This window comes from Hetaerina americana, unplaced genomic scaffold, assembly GCF_022747635.1.
Source record: "Hetaerina americana unplaced genomic scaffold, ioHetAmer1.1.p SCAF_6, whole genome shotgun sequence".
Lineage (NCBI taxonomy): Eukaryota > Metazoa > Arthropoda > Insecta > Odonata > Calopterygidae > Hetaerina > Hetaerina americana.
This window is the reverse complement of record NW_027287205.1, coordinates 17,100,456-17,116,611: the sequence shown is the minus strand read 5'-3', so window position 1 is coordinate 17,116,611 and position 16,156 is coordinate 17,100,456. Positions and strand designations below refer to the sequence as shown.

Sequence of the window (16,156 nt, the reverse complement as noted above, 5' to 3'; positions counted from 1 at the left end):
ATCCATCAGGAGAGATGGAGAAGATGACTCTGTGGAAACAATCCCCTGATGAATTTATTCAGCACACATGCACAAGCACCAGACCTTTCATTGCCCAGGTTAGTCAGTGTGTCAATCCATAATCTATCTTAACCAGAAGTTTACCATACATAATAAGAAATTGAAGACACCTCATCGATTGCCTCTGGTTGAATTTCCAGTCCACCACCATTATATGCACAGAACGGGTTCCGTAGGTAATGCAATTTTTTTTAAAGTAATTTATTGAACAGATTTGCTCAAACACTTAAAATTCTTTAAAGTATTTACTTAGGCCTCTGCACATTTTTTTCAGTGACTCTGCCATGACCGGTATGCACCATGGAATGCATCGTCGGGGACTTCTTGCAAGATCTTCGACACGGCTGATTGGATCTCTTATTTAGACAAAAAATGGGTTCCTTTCAGGGCTGCCTTAATCCAAGGAAACATTTCCTCACAACATCTTGTTCCTTCATAACCCCCAAAATTTCAGAGTTTAAGAGGACACCTCAATAGCTTAACTGGCTAAAGTGCTCGGCCAGACATTGAGGGATCCAGGTTTTCATCCAAGTGAAGGAGAATGATTTTTACACTCTGAAATTGTTGCAATGAAATGCATATTAGTGGATGACTCTGTTAAAAGTTACTGTTATGGCATCTCCCACAGTTTCTTGGAACTTGAGCAAAAAGAAGACTGCTGGGGCGACGTCAGGACTATAAGTGGGAGTGGGGCAGCGTTGGTAATTGGTTTTTGGCCAGGAACTCACAGACTTGTAGCTCATTGTGGCAAGATATATTGTCGTGATGGAGTTGCCAGGTAGCAGAGATGTCTTTTCTCCTCCTGATGACCCTTTTTTGGAATCTTTACAGCACATCCACATAGCAGGCAGCGTTACCTGTCTGTCCTTGAGGAACAAACTCCTCATGGACCACTCCTTTACTGTCAAAAAAGACAACAAGCATTGTTTTCACTTTTGATTTGCTCATTCTTGCCTTTTTGGGCTTGGGGAACTGGTCGGTGTGCCACTCAGAGTTTTGGCATTTTGTTTCTGGATCATATTAAAAAACACAGGTTTCATCACCAGTGATGACGTTGTCAAAATAATCAGGTCCATTTTCGATAAATTGCAAAAGTTCACTTGAAATTTCAACCCGGTGGAGCTTTTGGTCACCTGACAACACCTTGGGCATGAGCTTGGCACACATTTTCCTCATCGCTAAATCTTCAGTAACAATCTGGAACATTTCAATACACACTGAGCAGTGTGTACTGAAACAGTGAGCACTGAGACTGGTTTTGCAACAAAGCGTAGTGCCCCCACTCCCTCCCCACCAACTCCAAGTGGTTCAATCCCACTCTGAGCAATAGCAGCGGAGTGGAAAATTCAATTGCATTACCTTTCAGGATACACCTTGCATGTGTGTGTTTGTGGGTGAGAGGGAGTTTTAGTCCACCTACCTCTGAGCCTTCATAGCGAGAATCCCTCTTGCGGCTGTCCCGCAACCTTCCCAAATATGCTTGTTGATGCTGGGGTGATGGCAGTTGTGGTGACTTGGCTGCCAATGGACTTCTGTTCTTGGCTGCAAATCTCTCAGCCCTGTCTGGAATTACAAAGAAGTTACATTACAATACTTATTAATCAAGCCCTGATTAGTAGTCTCAGGGAGCAAGTGATTACCACCGTACGACCAGTATGGTGATATGCAGTGGGACTGGACTAACTTCCATTTATCAATCTGTGCCAACAATATTGAAGCAAATCTAGAATCTAGAACCTTCATAAATGCTGTTCCATTTCCAGCTATACCAAGTTCCTCATTTCGAGTGGCTTCAGGAAGCTTCCTCCCCCTCTCACTTATTTCTTGTTCCACCACGCACTCTGAGAAAGGACTTGGCCACACTTGCAATATGTATCCTGTCATAAAGTGTAGACTACATATCTCTCATAATGATCAGTATGAAGTAAACAGTGACCTTTCACCTATCAAACACCAACATTCAGGTTGATTACAGTGACTTTAATTCTAACATTTATTTATTTTGCATTAGCCTGAAAACAGCACTTCGACCTTTACGTTAGACTGAACATTGATATAAAAATTTGACAATTACTTACACCCAAGCCCTAGATGGAAGATAAACCACCTAGGCGGGTAGAACCCACGACCTCTGGGTCGGCAGACGAGGCCGTTACTCCGCCATCACCAGGGCCGGCTATATTTATAACCTATTTACCGCACACGATTACCATTACAATATCAACTCCACCTTGAAATTAGTCAACCTGATTTCATGCTAACATAGTTGCCCAGCACACTCATGATTGGAGAAAGCATTACTTTCGGCAGGTTGGTAATACAATTTATGTAAGCAGATGGCTATTGCTAGTTTGCACCAGTTACATGAACAAAAGATATACACTATGGGTGTTCTACTGGGATCAACCCATCCATTGAAATGTCTCATTGATACCAGTCTCTAAGTATACATCTTTCAAAAAACCCCTTAGAATCAAATGAATTTGTTGCCAATCCACAGATAAGAGAAATTCACATACTTGGGCGAAACTCCCCTATTCCGAGATTGGCCCTCCCCTCAGATTGCTGACTGGAAAATCCCAACCAGGTGATGGATCTGTGGGCAAACATACCCTAGAGATGCTTCTTCATACCTGCAAATCGGGTGGCGGTATGGGAGAAAGATTTTTGATCTTCACTTCCCATGAAAACACCAGCATTTGAATCTGAGGAGAGGTCAACTTCATCCTTTAACAACACAAACTTCCTTTCCCCAAAGAGATCTTTCAAGCCCAACTCTCTCTCTCTCTCCCCTCAGCCTAATCTCCTATTTGCCTCTGCCTCCCCCAACCTTCCCTCCCAATTATCTCTACAGACAAGGCACTTCATGTCATATGCATGCACTTCAATATGTATGTAACACCCAAATGTAATGAATGTATTTCAAATGCCTTAAGGGCTTGGGATGCAGTTTTCAATCTATCTTCAAGTCTATTAATACTAATTTCCCAGTCAATCGCTAAGATGTAAATTTCAGTATTTTCCAAACATTTCCATGTACGTAAAATAAGCCCATTTCTCAAAGCTACAGCTCCTTGTTAATTTTTACAAAGTATCTGCAGATGGTAATAAATGATGCACTTGTTAATTCCCTATGCTTCACATTTGTATATTTATTAAGTTTATATAATTTTTAAGAGACTATTCAGGTCGAAAAATGGGCCACACAAAGATTATTATAAAGAAGAGGAGGAAACTGCAAGGCCTGAGCACAAATTCCTCCAATGCTAGGACTTAAAAGCAGTTGGTAGACTAGAAGTTTCAAACCACTGGGGTGGCTTGTATAGACACAACACCAATAACCTAATATTGGACAAAAAAAACCACATTATTAGGCAATGAAGTCGAGGCAGATTTGTCAAATGCAAAGTTGTCAATTTTAAATACTTCCACTTTGGGGTTATATAAGTATGAACAAAATCAGATGAATATGTCTTGCGTGACATTAAACGTAGTATATTCACAATAAAGATTTTTTAGATCACGAGTGTCTATTTTATCAGATTTCCAATACCCAATCCCTTCACTCGAATGACTTAACTCGTAATTACCTTGTTACCTCATATTTGAGAACGGCTGAATAGTTCGTTATTGAATTCTTAAATAAAATTGAGTGTGTTAAAATGAGAATCGCTGCTCAGGGTAAAGCACCACTTGGACGATTCCAGTTCGTGGCCCGACTTTCCACAACATTCTCTTTAGATCCACCGCTTCTGTGTTCATATAATAGGCACCTCTTGCCCTTCTTCATCTAGCTAACGAGCCTCAATTCACGTCAAATTAAACATCAATGTTCCTGCTTGGTATTTTCCGCCCTTTTTTCACATAGTCCGCTTATTGTAAAACTAATTAATTAAACATTATATGCGTCCACTGGATCATTTTCTCGCAAAATCACCTTTACATTACTTCCAATGTTTAATCAACCGCTGCTGCCACCACCCTTATGTCAAAATTCATTCCGAATGCGATGTCAACTCATACAATTGGCAAAAGCCATATTTTGGCTAGCATGGGGCACGAGTCCTTATCCAATTATCGTTATTATCACAGGACTATTACGAAGAAAATCCTTCAGTGTATTCCACTGAATGGTTGCCACTAGCAAGACATTTCACAAAAACCTTACATATTATTTTAATTATTCGATCGTTAATCAGTAAAAAAATTTCTTAAAATCCCAATCATAAAGAGGTTAATACTAAGCTTAATAGTTTGTTGATAAACTTACCTTCGTTGAGTTCAAAATCGTCAAGCACTTTGTCCAAGTCTACAGCAAATTTCTCCATGGCCGAGTGTCAGATTTTCATCCTCGCACTGAAAGGAAGTAACAATTACTACGCGCCGCCAGAGCTCAAGTAATATTACATCGCGTTCTTGATCTTAATACTGGCTTTGTAATAATTCTGAGAAATACTATCATCAAATAGAACCAGCAATCGCGTTCATCAGAGCTGACGGAATGAAAAATATGGTGTCTCAAATATTGACTACGACAAAGTAGCTACAGGTACATGTAAGTGGACTGCTACTTCAATATTTCGATGAAATAAGTAAAAAAATTAGATAATCGGCCCTCTGTAACACCTTACGGTCATACGTCACTCGGACTAATTCATATTTTCACTTACCTTGCCATCCCAATGAGGAAAAATCTGATAGTATAGTGTAAAAACCTTTCACCTAATGTGGCACTTTATTAGCAGCATTATATAATAATTCTGAAGAAAATATTTGGACAGCTAACAAGTACGATCAAACGACATCACCTTCTTCACACATCAGCCATGACTGTAGCAATCTACCGACTGGATCCGGAAACATATATCTTAAAAAGAAGTTTTTGAAATACTTTACACACATACGAAAATGTCGCTACCATCGTTTAGGCTCAAGGGGAGCCATAAACGAAGCCTTCTGGAAACCATTCCATGCCTTTGAACTTTGGTCGCTATTGTGTTCAAATATTAGAAAAATAATTGTCTTGTTCCAAAGACATACACCCATATAAAAATATATTTAATATAAAATATCCTTTTCGTTATTGTAAAACATTTAGGATGAGATACGTAATTATTATTAATCTTATCTCTTTTTATGTATTACCATTTTTAATTGAATCAAAAATTTGATAATTATTCATTTTATTTTTGCTAAAGATTAAGCTATATTATTCGAACTGATTGACGCAGAAAAGAATTAAGTTCGTTTATTTTTATAGTTTGCCGCTTTCGTCAATGAAAGCAGAAAGAGATTAGCACAAGTTTTCACTTCTTCATCAGATTAGATCAGTCTCCATAGAATTAATCACAAAAATGTTCATTTACGACATGACTATATAACTGTCAAGCTCTGCGATATAGCATGATCACCTTGTTGCCGATTTTTGTAGTGTATACCTATGGTAGAGACCAAAGGGGCTGAACATTCCTAATTATTTTAAATAACTCACGCATTAACAACAAATGCGTAAGTTCGCAGTGAGAGTCATGATTTCTACCTATGATTACTACTCATTCCATAGGCATCGGCTTTCACGCCATGGCCGCAGGCGTGCAAACCACTTGTAGAACCTGCTATGGGCATTCTAACGGCACAAACTACAGAATATTGAAACTGGGATATACCCTGAGCTATTTCCTAAAAAAATAAATTAAAGTTTATAATAGTTTTGCATCAGAAAATCGCCTCAATGCTTTCAGGTCAAGGTGGTCTTCAGGTAAATAGCTTGTTGCACTAAGGCCTACTGATATAGAGCGCTATTATTGTACTCATGAAGTACTAATAGTGAAGATAAGATTGGACTATGGTAGGAACATGAATAACACGTGAAGATCGGAAATAACAAGGACCGTGAATACCTAGAGATAAAATTTCTGACTGATGAAATCCGCAGAGGCACTAGATCTCGTCTGAAACTCCTCACGTGTACCGTATTTTTATTGGTAAGTTAACGCGGAGCATTGAAATTTAAATGTGTGTGATGATATCTAAACAAAAAAAATTGTCTTGATTGCGTGCCATGGAGATTCAATGACGGTGAAAGCTCAGTGAGGTTTGCAGATGTACGGCCTAACCTGGCAATTTGTTACATTAGCATCTCTTTTTAAATTGAATATATGCTGTTGTTGTTTTTCTTGCTTGATTTAGAAAGTTAAACCATCATTAATTTTCCACTGCACATGAAGTGTTTTTAAAGCCTTGCGGTGCGAAAAACGGAAATTTCTTGTGTTTGCTAAGTGTTGGTTGCCGGTGAAATAACTCGGAAAATGTGTTCAATCTGTGGAAGTCCATTTGCCTGGACAAAATATGACGTGGACAGAATAAAAATCATATGATTGACACAAAGAGAAAAACCTAATGTGTATGGTGTTATGATAGCGCCGCAATAAATATCTCCGGTGTCGAGATAATACCCATAATTTTTTCCTGCCTTTCGAGCGACCGTTATGATTGACCCATGGGGAATAAATCTTGATATGCAGTTACTAAATACATGGTCTCGTAGTTTTTCAGAGAAATTGTGGAAAGGATGTTTTCAAATGTTAGTTTAAATTTGCAACTATTCAATAATATCAGGGATCGCTGTTGATTTGTGTTGATCACATTCACATATTCCTTCCATTTTAATCAAATTGTAACTTGTTCAAAATAAATTGATAATGGAATACATGAAGCTCATAAGAACCAACCAATATATTTATTACGAAGACTTCCGCGGTATTATAGGGATGACACCAGGGTTTTTGGGTTGCTCCCGCGTTTTTTATTTGGTTGGAAATCGGTTTAGCAGGCATTACAGTTAGCATATTTAGATCCAAAGGCATGTACCGTCACGAATCCCGCAAGGATTATTGGCCTCGATTCCAGTGCTTAACAGAATAATATAATTATGCATGCCCTGTTGAATTAATCAAAGTACATGTAGCATCTTCGGACTCTCTTAATGTCACCCTCCGAGACCTCCACCACATGTGAGCCACTCAAAAACCCTGTTGTCTACGAGTTATTTATTCTGCTTTCACGTTGATGTTTAGATGCACAATCTTACATAAATGGTGTCATTTTTTACTCTTTATGAAAATTCATTGTTAATAGCATATGTGTATTGCCCTAGTGAAAAACCGTGTAACATCTTATCCATTTCGGCAATAATTTTATAATATCTTCTATTGTTTCAGGCTTCACTTCGTGGAAGTAATTAATATCCATTATTAAGATAGAAAGAAAGACTCGTACTTTTCCACAGATTTTATTATACGGTACAACGCGTTTCACCGACTTGCGGCATCATCAGGTACAAATTTGCAAAACAGACAGAGCAAGCATATATACCCTCAGGACAGAGTGGGGGCGGGGAGGGTTGGAAGGATTTGAGGGGGGTGGGGGCTCGCAGGTGCGTTGATGGATTGTTTTGACCATTTCCAGGCTAATTTCTCGGAGAGGAGTGGGGAGGGGTATGGGAATAATTGCTCATTACAAAGTGTCGTGTTGGGGTTCACCAAGTGCCTTCTAATCTCTAATTGCTCGAGAGCGTCCATTTGTCTGTTTTGCAAATTTGTACCTGATGATGCCGCAAGTCGGTGAAACGCGTTGTACCGTATAATAAAATCTGTGGAAAAGTACGAGTCTTTCTTTCTATCTTAATAATGTATATAATATCTTGTTTAATTCATATAGTATTGCACAAATATCGGCTGGAGTTTGTTGAAATCAGTTTGAGGAGATCATATAATCATTGAGAATGTAATATGTAAGAAACCCATTCATTTTAATTGAACAAATATTTTTATCATTAATCGATAATATCTGAATGGTAGAATGGTGAATATTCTTATCCATATTGAATACTATGGGTGCGCTTTCATGTGGTATTTTACCCCTGACCATGGAATGTTTATGGAATCAAACTTTATATCAGAACCGAGTTGATATGCATTTGTCCGCCCTTCTTACTTTTTCTCTCTCTCTCTGTCTTAATCTGTTGTTGGCAAATAAAGACTTCAGTGAACATCTGTTGCATACCATATATTTGTGAGGTCATATTGCACCCTTGAGCTTCCCTTCTTTTTAGTTGCTTTCTCATTGATATCCTTTCATCTCTGCGGACCTCAGCAGCCATATCAATACAACCCCAAGGAAGCTGACTGTCTAAGCTCTAACTTATAGAATTTCCATCCTAAGGGTGAAAAAATGGTAATATATTGTGACTTAACTATTATACCCTGTACAACCTTACTCCTCTGTCTTTCCCTGTCTTGTTTTTAGTATGAAAGCCAATTTTGTTTGCAATTAATATGTGAAACTATGGTGACATATGAATGCAAATTACACTAAAAAAAAGGTCAAATAGCATAAACAGTACTTTGTGAAGTTGACCTAAAAATCAATTTGCTTGTAATTATTTATAGATCTCTCAAATTGAATTAATTACGGTAATTATCAATTTTGAAATTATTATTCTCAAGCAAACTATTAGGTGAATTTGTATACAGACATACAAAACTCCCTCTCGGAATAAGCACAGTCAATAAAAGTCTGGTATTCATTTAAAAATAGAAAGTTACTCTGTCTTATTAAATTTCCTCGTAATAGAAACTGTCTCAGGCTCTAATTTGTTGAACTCCATGATTGTAATAGGGTTAAATAATATGTGCCATTTCACAACCAAGTTTCGTTTAAGAGTTGCTTCTTTTAGTGACAGGACATATAGATTTAACTCTTATACACAATCCAGGAAGGGATGATAGGGGAAAGTGGCACCTCGTGGTTTTAGGGGTGTCAATGAACCACTGGACTGGGCCTCAGGGGAATGTAAGCAGTTCAAGGAGGGCTTGCTTGCTTCAGTCATTTTTAATTGATGTTGCAGTTGGGCTGAGGGGTAGGGTATTTATTAACATCATTTGTATTATTTACGGGGAGAACGAACATCATTTGTATTATTTACATAATCAAGAATTATCAATCTTAGAATTCTTTTTTAGCAGCTCTTCTGACTATCCTGTTCTAATCTGCCCATCACTTCGTTCTCACCTAGCTCCTTTTGCCAACATTTTCCATGATCTGCTTCTTGTAGTTCATCCTAGCCTTTCCTCTGTTATTCTCCATCTACTTGTTTCCTTCAATTATAAACTTATCATGCCTCAGGATGTGCCCAATTAATATCCCTCTTTCATAATTGTCCTCCATAGGCTTCGCTCTTAACCCTTTATTTGAAGAATTCCTTCATATATTACTCTTTGCCTATAAGTCATTTTCAGTTTTCTTCTATGGGACAGCACTTCTATCGCCTCAATTTTTTTGCTCTGCTATTCCTATCATCCAAGTCGCACATCTATAGAAAAGTAGACTCTCTTAGTAATTCTAAGAGAATCACTTCATTTTGTCAGTGCTAGTACTGTTGGCCATTAGATGTCGCTTCTCTGATGGGAAGCCTTCTTCACTATTCCTAGTCTGCTAAATATATCCCTCTTGTTCTTCCATCACAAGTGATCATGCTCCTAAAAAAGCAAAGTTTTCCACTTGTTCCAGTGTGTCTTGCCTTAGTCATAACTGAAATGGCTAGCATCCATGTATGGTCTTCTTAATTTTCTGAAAGTTGACCTTTCTTATCCAATAATTATGCTCATCCTTTCTCCTTAAATTTGTACACCACCTCTCATCTTCTCCTTGGTCTTATTAAGTGCCTCCTTAATATGCATGTTAAATATCAAGGGCATTGATGATCAGCCTTACTCGATTCCTTATTTCTTGCTACTGTTTCTTTCCTGTTTCCACCACATCTTATCACTGCTGCCTGCTCTCTACATAGAGCATGTATCAATCTCCTGCTATTGCAGTTCATTCCAATTTCCTTTAGGATATGTAGCATCATATTCCTGTCCATTTTGTTAAAGGCTTTCTCCAGATCAAGGACTGCAATGTATATTGGTTAATTATTCTGTATACTCTTCTCTATGATGTATCAACATCCATGGTGCCTGATATTCTTTTGTCCATGCAGTGTCAGTGTTAGGCCTAAGGATATATTCTCCTTCCATACTAATGGTATCTTCAACAGTATTCCCCCTTTTCAGAAATTGTAATACATTTCTTCTCCATGGTAATGATTCTTTAAATAATGGTATCTTCAACAGTATTCCCCCTTTTCAGAAATTTTAATACATATTTTCTCCATGGTAATGATTCTTTAAATACAATTTCTTGGCTGTCATCTTGTGGCATTGTTGTTGGGGACATATTTTAAACTATGCCTAAAAAAATCAAATAATATGCCTGAACACAACTTAGGAAAAATATGTGATCACTAGATCATTAAGATGCTAGCAAAACGAGTGCTAAACACTAACTAAAGTAGCAGGTGGGGGAACATTCCAAAAATTCCCCTCTCCAATGAAATACTTGCCATTTGAGGAGCTGATTAAGCAAGGTTCCACTCGATATTGCGTCTATGTTTGGTAGGGTCACCCATGATATCTCAGATTGGATGAAGGGTTGGAACAAAAGACAGAAGGTAGCCCTGGTCTATTAAACACAGATTGATATAGGGCAATATTTGCGGTAAATAGATGCATCTGATGGGCCGGGAAATATGGTAATCATATAGAATTTAAATGTATATTCTCTTGTTAAGTTATGTCAAAAACAAACTTATTTTGTATTTCTATTCATGATGTGCAGCATTTAATGCTTACTTCAAATGCAGGGTAGAGGAATTCAGTGCTCATAATTGGAGTGTTTCACATAGGAGGTGAAGCCCCTCTCTTAAAAGAGATAAATGCATAGCTTCATCATAGTCAGATGTACACAGTGGGCCTATGCTTATATGTTTGGTTTTATCCTGATCCTCTTACTTTCCTGCAGTGACACGACATGGCACCTAAGAAGGATGCATCAGAGGGTGAGAAGCATGCTCTGATTGGTCGAGTAGGCACCAATTTGAAGGTGGGGATTGTGGGAGTACCGAACGTTGGCAAGTCAACCTTCTTCAATGTGCTGACCAAAAGCCAAGCAGCTGCAGAGAACTTCCCATTCTGTACTATTGACCCTAATGAAAATAAGTATCTCCCTCTTGCACTGTTGACTCTGTCATGTTGGGGCTGTTTGGCCTTGGTTCTTAAGGTTTTTAAGCTGCCTTCAGCTCAAATAATGTCAGAAAATTATTTGAAAAATTTTGCCTCTCCTGACAAAATGCAACCTAACTTCCAAAACTGCTGTTAAGCCCTTCATTAATTCTCATTTTTTTCCTTTTTATCCACTTCACCTTCGCCATCCTTCTCGACACCCACATTTCAAAAGCCTATCATCCTGCTTTAACGACCTTGTTCCTGCGCATTACAAAACCATGCTCCATATCAAAGTTTTGACGAGCCTTTCCTAACATCCTTACTCAATCTCTCCGGATTCAATTCCTTCCTTCTCATGAAAACTTCTTTGCCTTTTGTAATTCTTCTTCTTATGTCACTATGAAGGCCCTCTGCATGGATATTTTGGCTAATGCCTGAATCGGTGTTTGTTTTTATGATGGGTCCCAAATGCTCATTTGTGTGTGAACTAATTCTTAGTGTATTAACTAATTCTTTGTGTGTAAACTAAATAGTAAATGTTGACCAACCATACTTTTCTCTCTTCTTTACGTAGGGTACCTGTGCCAGATGAGCGATTTGATTACCTCTGCAATTACTACAAGCCAGCCAGGTGACTAGCTATGATATTATACAAAACTTGCTTGCTCTTGAATATATACAAGGCTCTCAATGTTCTCTATTCACTAAAGTGTCAAAGTTTACAATGTAATTTCTAAAATGCAGTATTGTGTGATGAATTATACCCACAACATTGCACAAGTTAGCACATATATAAAATGCCCTATGCCAAATTTTAAGGTTTTCTGTAGGTATTCACATATATTTACCTGTTTATAAGAATAGTAGATGTCTATAATGGATTAGGTGAAGAAATTGCTCCATTAATTCTTATGTGGATTTTTAGTATTTCTTAAGGGGGATGAATACTTCTCACACTTGTCAAAATTGGACTTTTGAGGTGATGTGGAAAACCTTTGTGTGGAGGATACATGAAGAGAGTCAGAGCCTGGAGCTTCTCAAAATACCCATCCAATCAGAGGAAGGGTGTTTAGTGTGTTTATGATATAAGGTTATTTGCCACAATTTACTTAGACCCGTAACATAACTAGAAAATCAAAGGAGATTATGCTGAAAAATAAAAAATCTTCCTAAAGTAATGTTTTTATATTTTTAAAAGACTTATTAAATTAACTGTGTATTTGCATATTTTTAAGGCCAAAGTAATATATTATCCTTGTGCTATCATTATTATTACCTTCGTAGCTTTTTCAAATTTGAATTATAAAACCTCATAAATGGCAGTTTGGGTGATAGGTATATTAATGGGAAATCAAATTTCTTCTTCAATTATAGAGTGTTGGGAAATTTTCAAATGAGATATTTGGAGAGGAAATGGGAGTTCACCACCATTTGATCACACGCAGGAAGAATAATCTTAACTTCATGAAATAACCAAGCATTAGAAGTATTTTGGAGGTGAAAGCAACATAATGTCGGAAATGGTATTAGGATTTTAATGGAGTTCACCGTCCCATTAAATCTATATCTCCTGCTATCCCAGCATTATTATGCAAACTCTGGGACTACATAATTTTGCTAATTGTGCAATACATAATAAGTGAAATTATCAATGACCTACCAAATTTCTTTGTGAAAAATTCAATTCACCTTTCTTCTATGTGCCTTTTTACCCATATTCCATTAACATTAAAATTTTGAACTTCTACGGCATCTGTTGTCCAAATACCTGTTATAAACCTGCATAATGGCTGAATATTCAGCATTTTCATGTGCATTACACAAGTCTCCTCCTCCTGTTTGATGGTGCATGTCTGTCTGCTGGTATGGATCACTTTTATCCTTCCATGCCATCTCAGTCAAGCCAATTTTAGTTGAAGAGCATGGTTTCCAAACTGGGGTTCCAAATTCCTTCAACTCCGTCTTGTGGCATCCCCTCCCTATTTGATCACAGCAGTGAATGCCATGTTTCCTTAGTTTATCAAATTTATTCATTGTGTATTCTGCCTTTTTAAGAAGACTGAGCACTCCTAAATTTCTTATCGTCACCTAACATGACACTCTTTATCCAGGAGACAAATTTGTTCAAAAACAACTGGTAGCCAGTTTCACTCCCTCATCTAGTTAATTATCTCAGTTGCATGTGTGACTGTCATATCATTTGTCACTAGCTGCCAATTCTTGGCAAAATACACCTTAATATCATACTTACACATGTTTCACGTGGAAACCCATCCTGGCAAATTAGCAAATCATGAAATTTCAATCTTTTACTGTGTTGAGATAATAAACATTCAAATCTCAAAGTGGGTGAGGGGCATTATCAAAAATTGATTGAGCCCAGGCCATGTGTGTGGAGTGTGAAAATTGTGTCCCTTTGAGATGCCTTGTGTTGATGTGGCTTCTGATTTGATGAGAACAGCCTTCCCAGCTCATTTTTTTTTGTTTCCCCAGCAAAGTGCCTGCCTTTCTGACTGTCGTCGACATAGCTGGTCTAGTAAAGGGTGCCTCGGAGGGACAGGGGCTCGGCAATGCCTTCTTGTCTCATATCAAGGCCTGCGATGCCATCTTCCACCTATGCCGTAAGTTAACACCATTCCCACACTCTTTTAATATTGTTCAGCTCCTCCTTCAATGCAGTCTTAATCTCATCAATCGTAGTGTAGCATCGTCCCTTCATGGGCCCTCTCAGTTTCGGGAACAAGAAAAAGTCACTGGGGGCCAGATTTGGGGAATACGGTGGTTGCCGCATCATTATTGCATTATTTTTGGCCAAAAATTTGCACACAAGTAATGATGTGTGAGCAGGGGCGTTTGCATGGTGCAGAAGCCAATTTTTGTTCTTCCACAAATCAGGGCGTTTGCGCATAAATTGCAGGTAATTTTCCTTATTTACCGTTCTACCCTGTGGCAAGAACTCATGATGCACCACGCCCCTGCAATCAAAGAAAACTGTAAGCAAAACTCACATTTGACCGAATTTGGGGTGGTTTTTTCAGCCTTGGCTCATGCTGTAGCTTCCATAGGGATGATTGAGCTTTAGTTTCCGTATCATAACCATAAACACAAGATTCATCACCAGTTATGATCCTCTGGAACATATTTTGGTCGCTGCGGACAGAGTCCAACACCTCATTAGCAATGTTAATGCGTTGCAGTTTTTAGTTGAAATTGAGCTATTTTGGTACAAATTTTGCGGTGACCCATGTCATGCCAAAATCCTCAGTTAAAATCGAATGGCATTAGCCAATCGATATGCTTAGGTCCTCAGCAACTTCTCTTATGGTGATGCAACAATTGACAAGTACTATTTTCTTCACTTCATCAATGTTTTCGTCTGTTGCTGACGTGCTCAGGCGTACGACACACCCTGCGTCGTTCACATCTTCTCGGCTCTCTGAGAACATTTCGTACCACCGATATACGTTGCTTTGGTCCAAGGTAGCTTCTCCATATGCCACAGTCAACATTCAGAATGTGTCTGCGCACTTAATTTTGTTTTTCGCACAAAATTTGATACAGATTTTTTGATCCATTTTTGGAACAGGCAAAAATCAAAGATAGGCCAAAACACGACAAGCAAAACAGCTGCCCACAATTAATTGAAAATACAAAGTGGCCTAACTTTTTGGCGTAAGTGAGAGGCATAAGTGCCAACTTAATGCCACAAGAAAATCAAGAATCTAATATACACAACCCACGAAAATTCAAAATTTGCTATAATATTTTAACAGACCTCGTATATATTTCTCCTCTTATTTTTATTATACTAAAAATATTTTTCCAAAGCTCATATTTTGCAAGGTAAAATGCTCACTCTCCCCAATAGTGTTTAAATGCAGACCTTTCTTTCTACTCTTCTTTAAAAAAGAATCGCTATTCATTTTTCCTTATGTAATCATATGGTGCACCATTGCTAAATACCTTTTAAATCACATTGAAGTTTCAAGAGGTCTCTATCGTTAATTTCTTCTCTGTAAATAATGATATTTTCATCAAAAGCATTAAATGTTGCGTGAGATATAGTATTAAACCTAATGAAGTGCGGTGTTGTAATAATAAGAAAGGTTGAGCCATAGTCAGGCAAATTAAGGACTCTGGCTCACTCTCTCCCATGTGTGTGTGTTGGTTCTCATTTTCCAGGGGCATTTGATGATGTTGACGTTGTGCACGTGGATGGTGAGGTGGACCCCATTCGAGACCTGTCGACCATCTCAGAGGAGCTTCGCCTGAAGGATGAGGAAGTGCTGCTGCAGGTCATTGACAAGATGGAACGAACCGTCCTGAGAGGTGGAGACAAAAAGATGAAGCCAGAATACGTACGTTTGCCCATTCAGGCGTTCCTCTTTCTCTTCCAGTCCTGTCATTGAACTGTCAGCTTTTGTGTTTTCCTTTAAAGCTGGCTGGTCAATTATTGTTTCCAATAATAATAAGTTTTATTGATAATTAGCCTGTTATACATTGGAATTCATATATGTAACAACACTTTAAAGGTGAAGAAAATGCTTTGATCTCATCAAGGACACAGAAATACAATGGCCTGACTTGGGAGTTCCTTCCTGACTCAGTCACCTGTTACCAAGAAAAGGCTAATTTACGAAAAATGATAATAGCGCCTTGTAAAATATAGATGGAGCTTTGATATTGGGTGTAAACTTCTCAAAATTGACTGTTTTCATTTTATGCTAATCAACTGAGCCTTTATAGTTCCTGAAAGCTTAAAATTTTGGTATTCAGTATATGGGATTGAAAAATGGTCTCATTTTTTGTTTATGATGACTTATTAGTTGATAATGAATTAGTATTGAAAAGGACTGTGAAGTAAGTGCTCAAAAATACATGATTGTAAAAAGAAATATGTTAAATTTTTTTTTCCATTATTAAAATAGAAAGAAAGACTCGTACATTTCCACAGATTTTATTATACGGTACAACGCGTTTCACCGACTTGC

The 16,156-nt window shown here is 38.0% G+C and overlaps 2 protein-coding genes across 5 annotated transcripts in view; one reads left to right on the top strand and one right to left on the bottom strand.

Annotated features, from left to right (window-relative positions):
- Positions 1-4,865, bottom strand: part of Sara (Smad anchor for receptor activation) — a 64,933-nt gene extending 60,068 nt beyond the window's left edge. For all 3 annotated transcript variants that reach the window (XM_071593695.1, XM_071593696.1, XM_071593697.1), the window contains exons 1-3: positions 4,731-4,865; positions 4,331-4,416; positions 1,481-1,623 (exon numbers count right to left, since the gene is read on the bottom strand). In XM_071593695.1, the coding sequence (XP_071449796.1) occupies positions 1,481-1,623; positions 4,331-4,388 (201 nt within the window). In that variant the 5' untranslated portion in view covers positions 4,389-4,416; positions 4,731-4,865. The remainder of the gene's footprint in view (positions 1-1,480; positions 1,624-4,330; positions 4,417-4,730) is intronic.
- A 1,082-nt stretch (positions 4,866-5,947) lies between these two features.
- LOC139694941 (obg-like ATPase 1) overlaps positions 5,948-16,156 on the top strand; it is a 30,125-nt gene continuing 19,916 nt past the window's right edge. The window contains exons 1-5 of one of the 2 annotated variants that reach the window (XM_071593459.1): positions 5,948-6,044; positions 10,963-11,155; positions 11,736-11,796; positions 13,659-13,786; positions 15,348-15,523. In XM_071593459.1, coding sequence (XP_071449560.1) covers positions 10,972-11,155; positions 11,736-11,796; positions 13,659-13,786; positions 15,348-15,523 — 549 coding nt within the window. In that variant the 5' untranslated portion in view covers positions 5,948-6,044; positions 10,963-10,971. Of the gene's footprint in view, positions 6,045-8,277; positions 8,296-10,962; positions 11,156-11,735; positions 11,797-13,658; positions 13,787-15,347; positions 15,524-16,156 lie in introns of those variants that run through there. The other variant, XM_071593460.1, reaches the window with a different exon arrangement.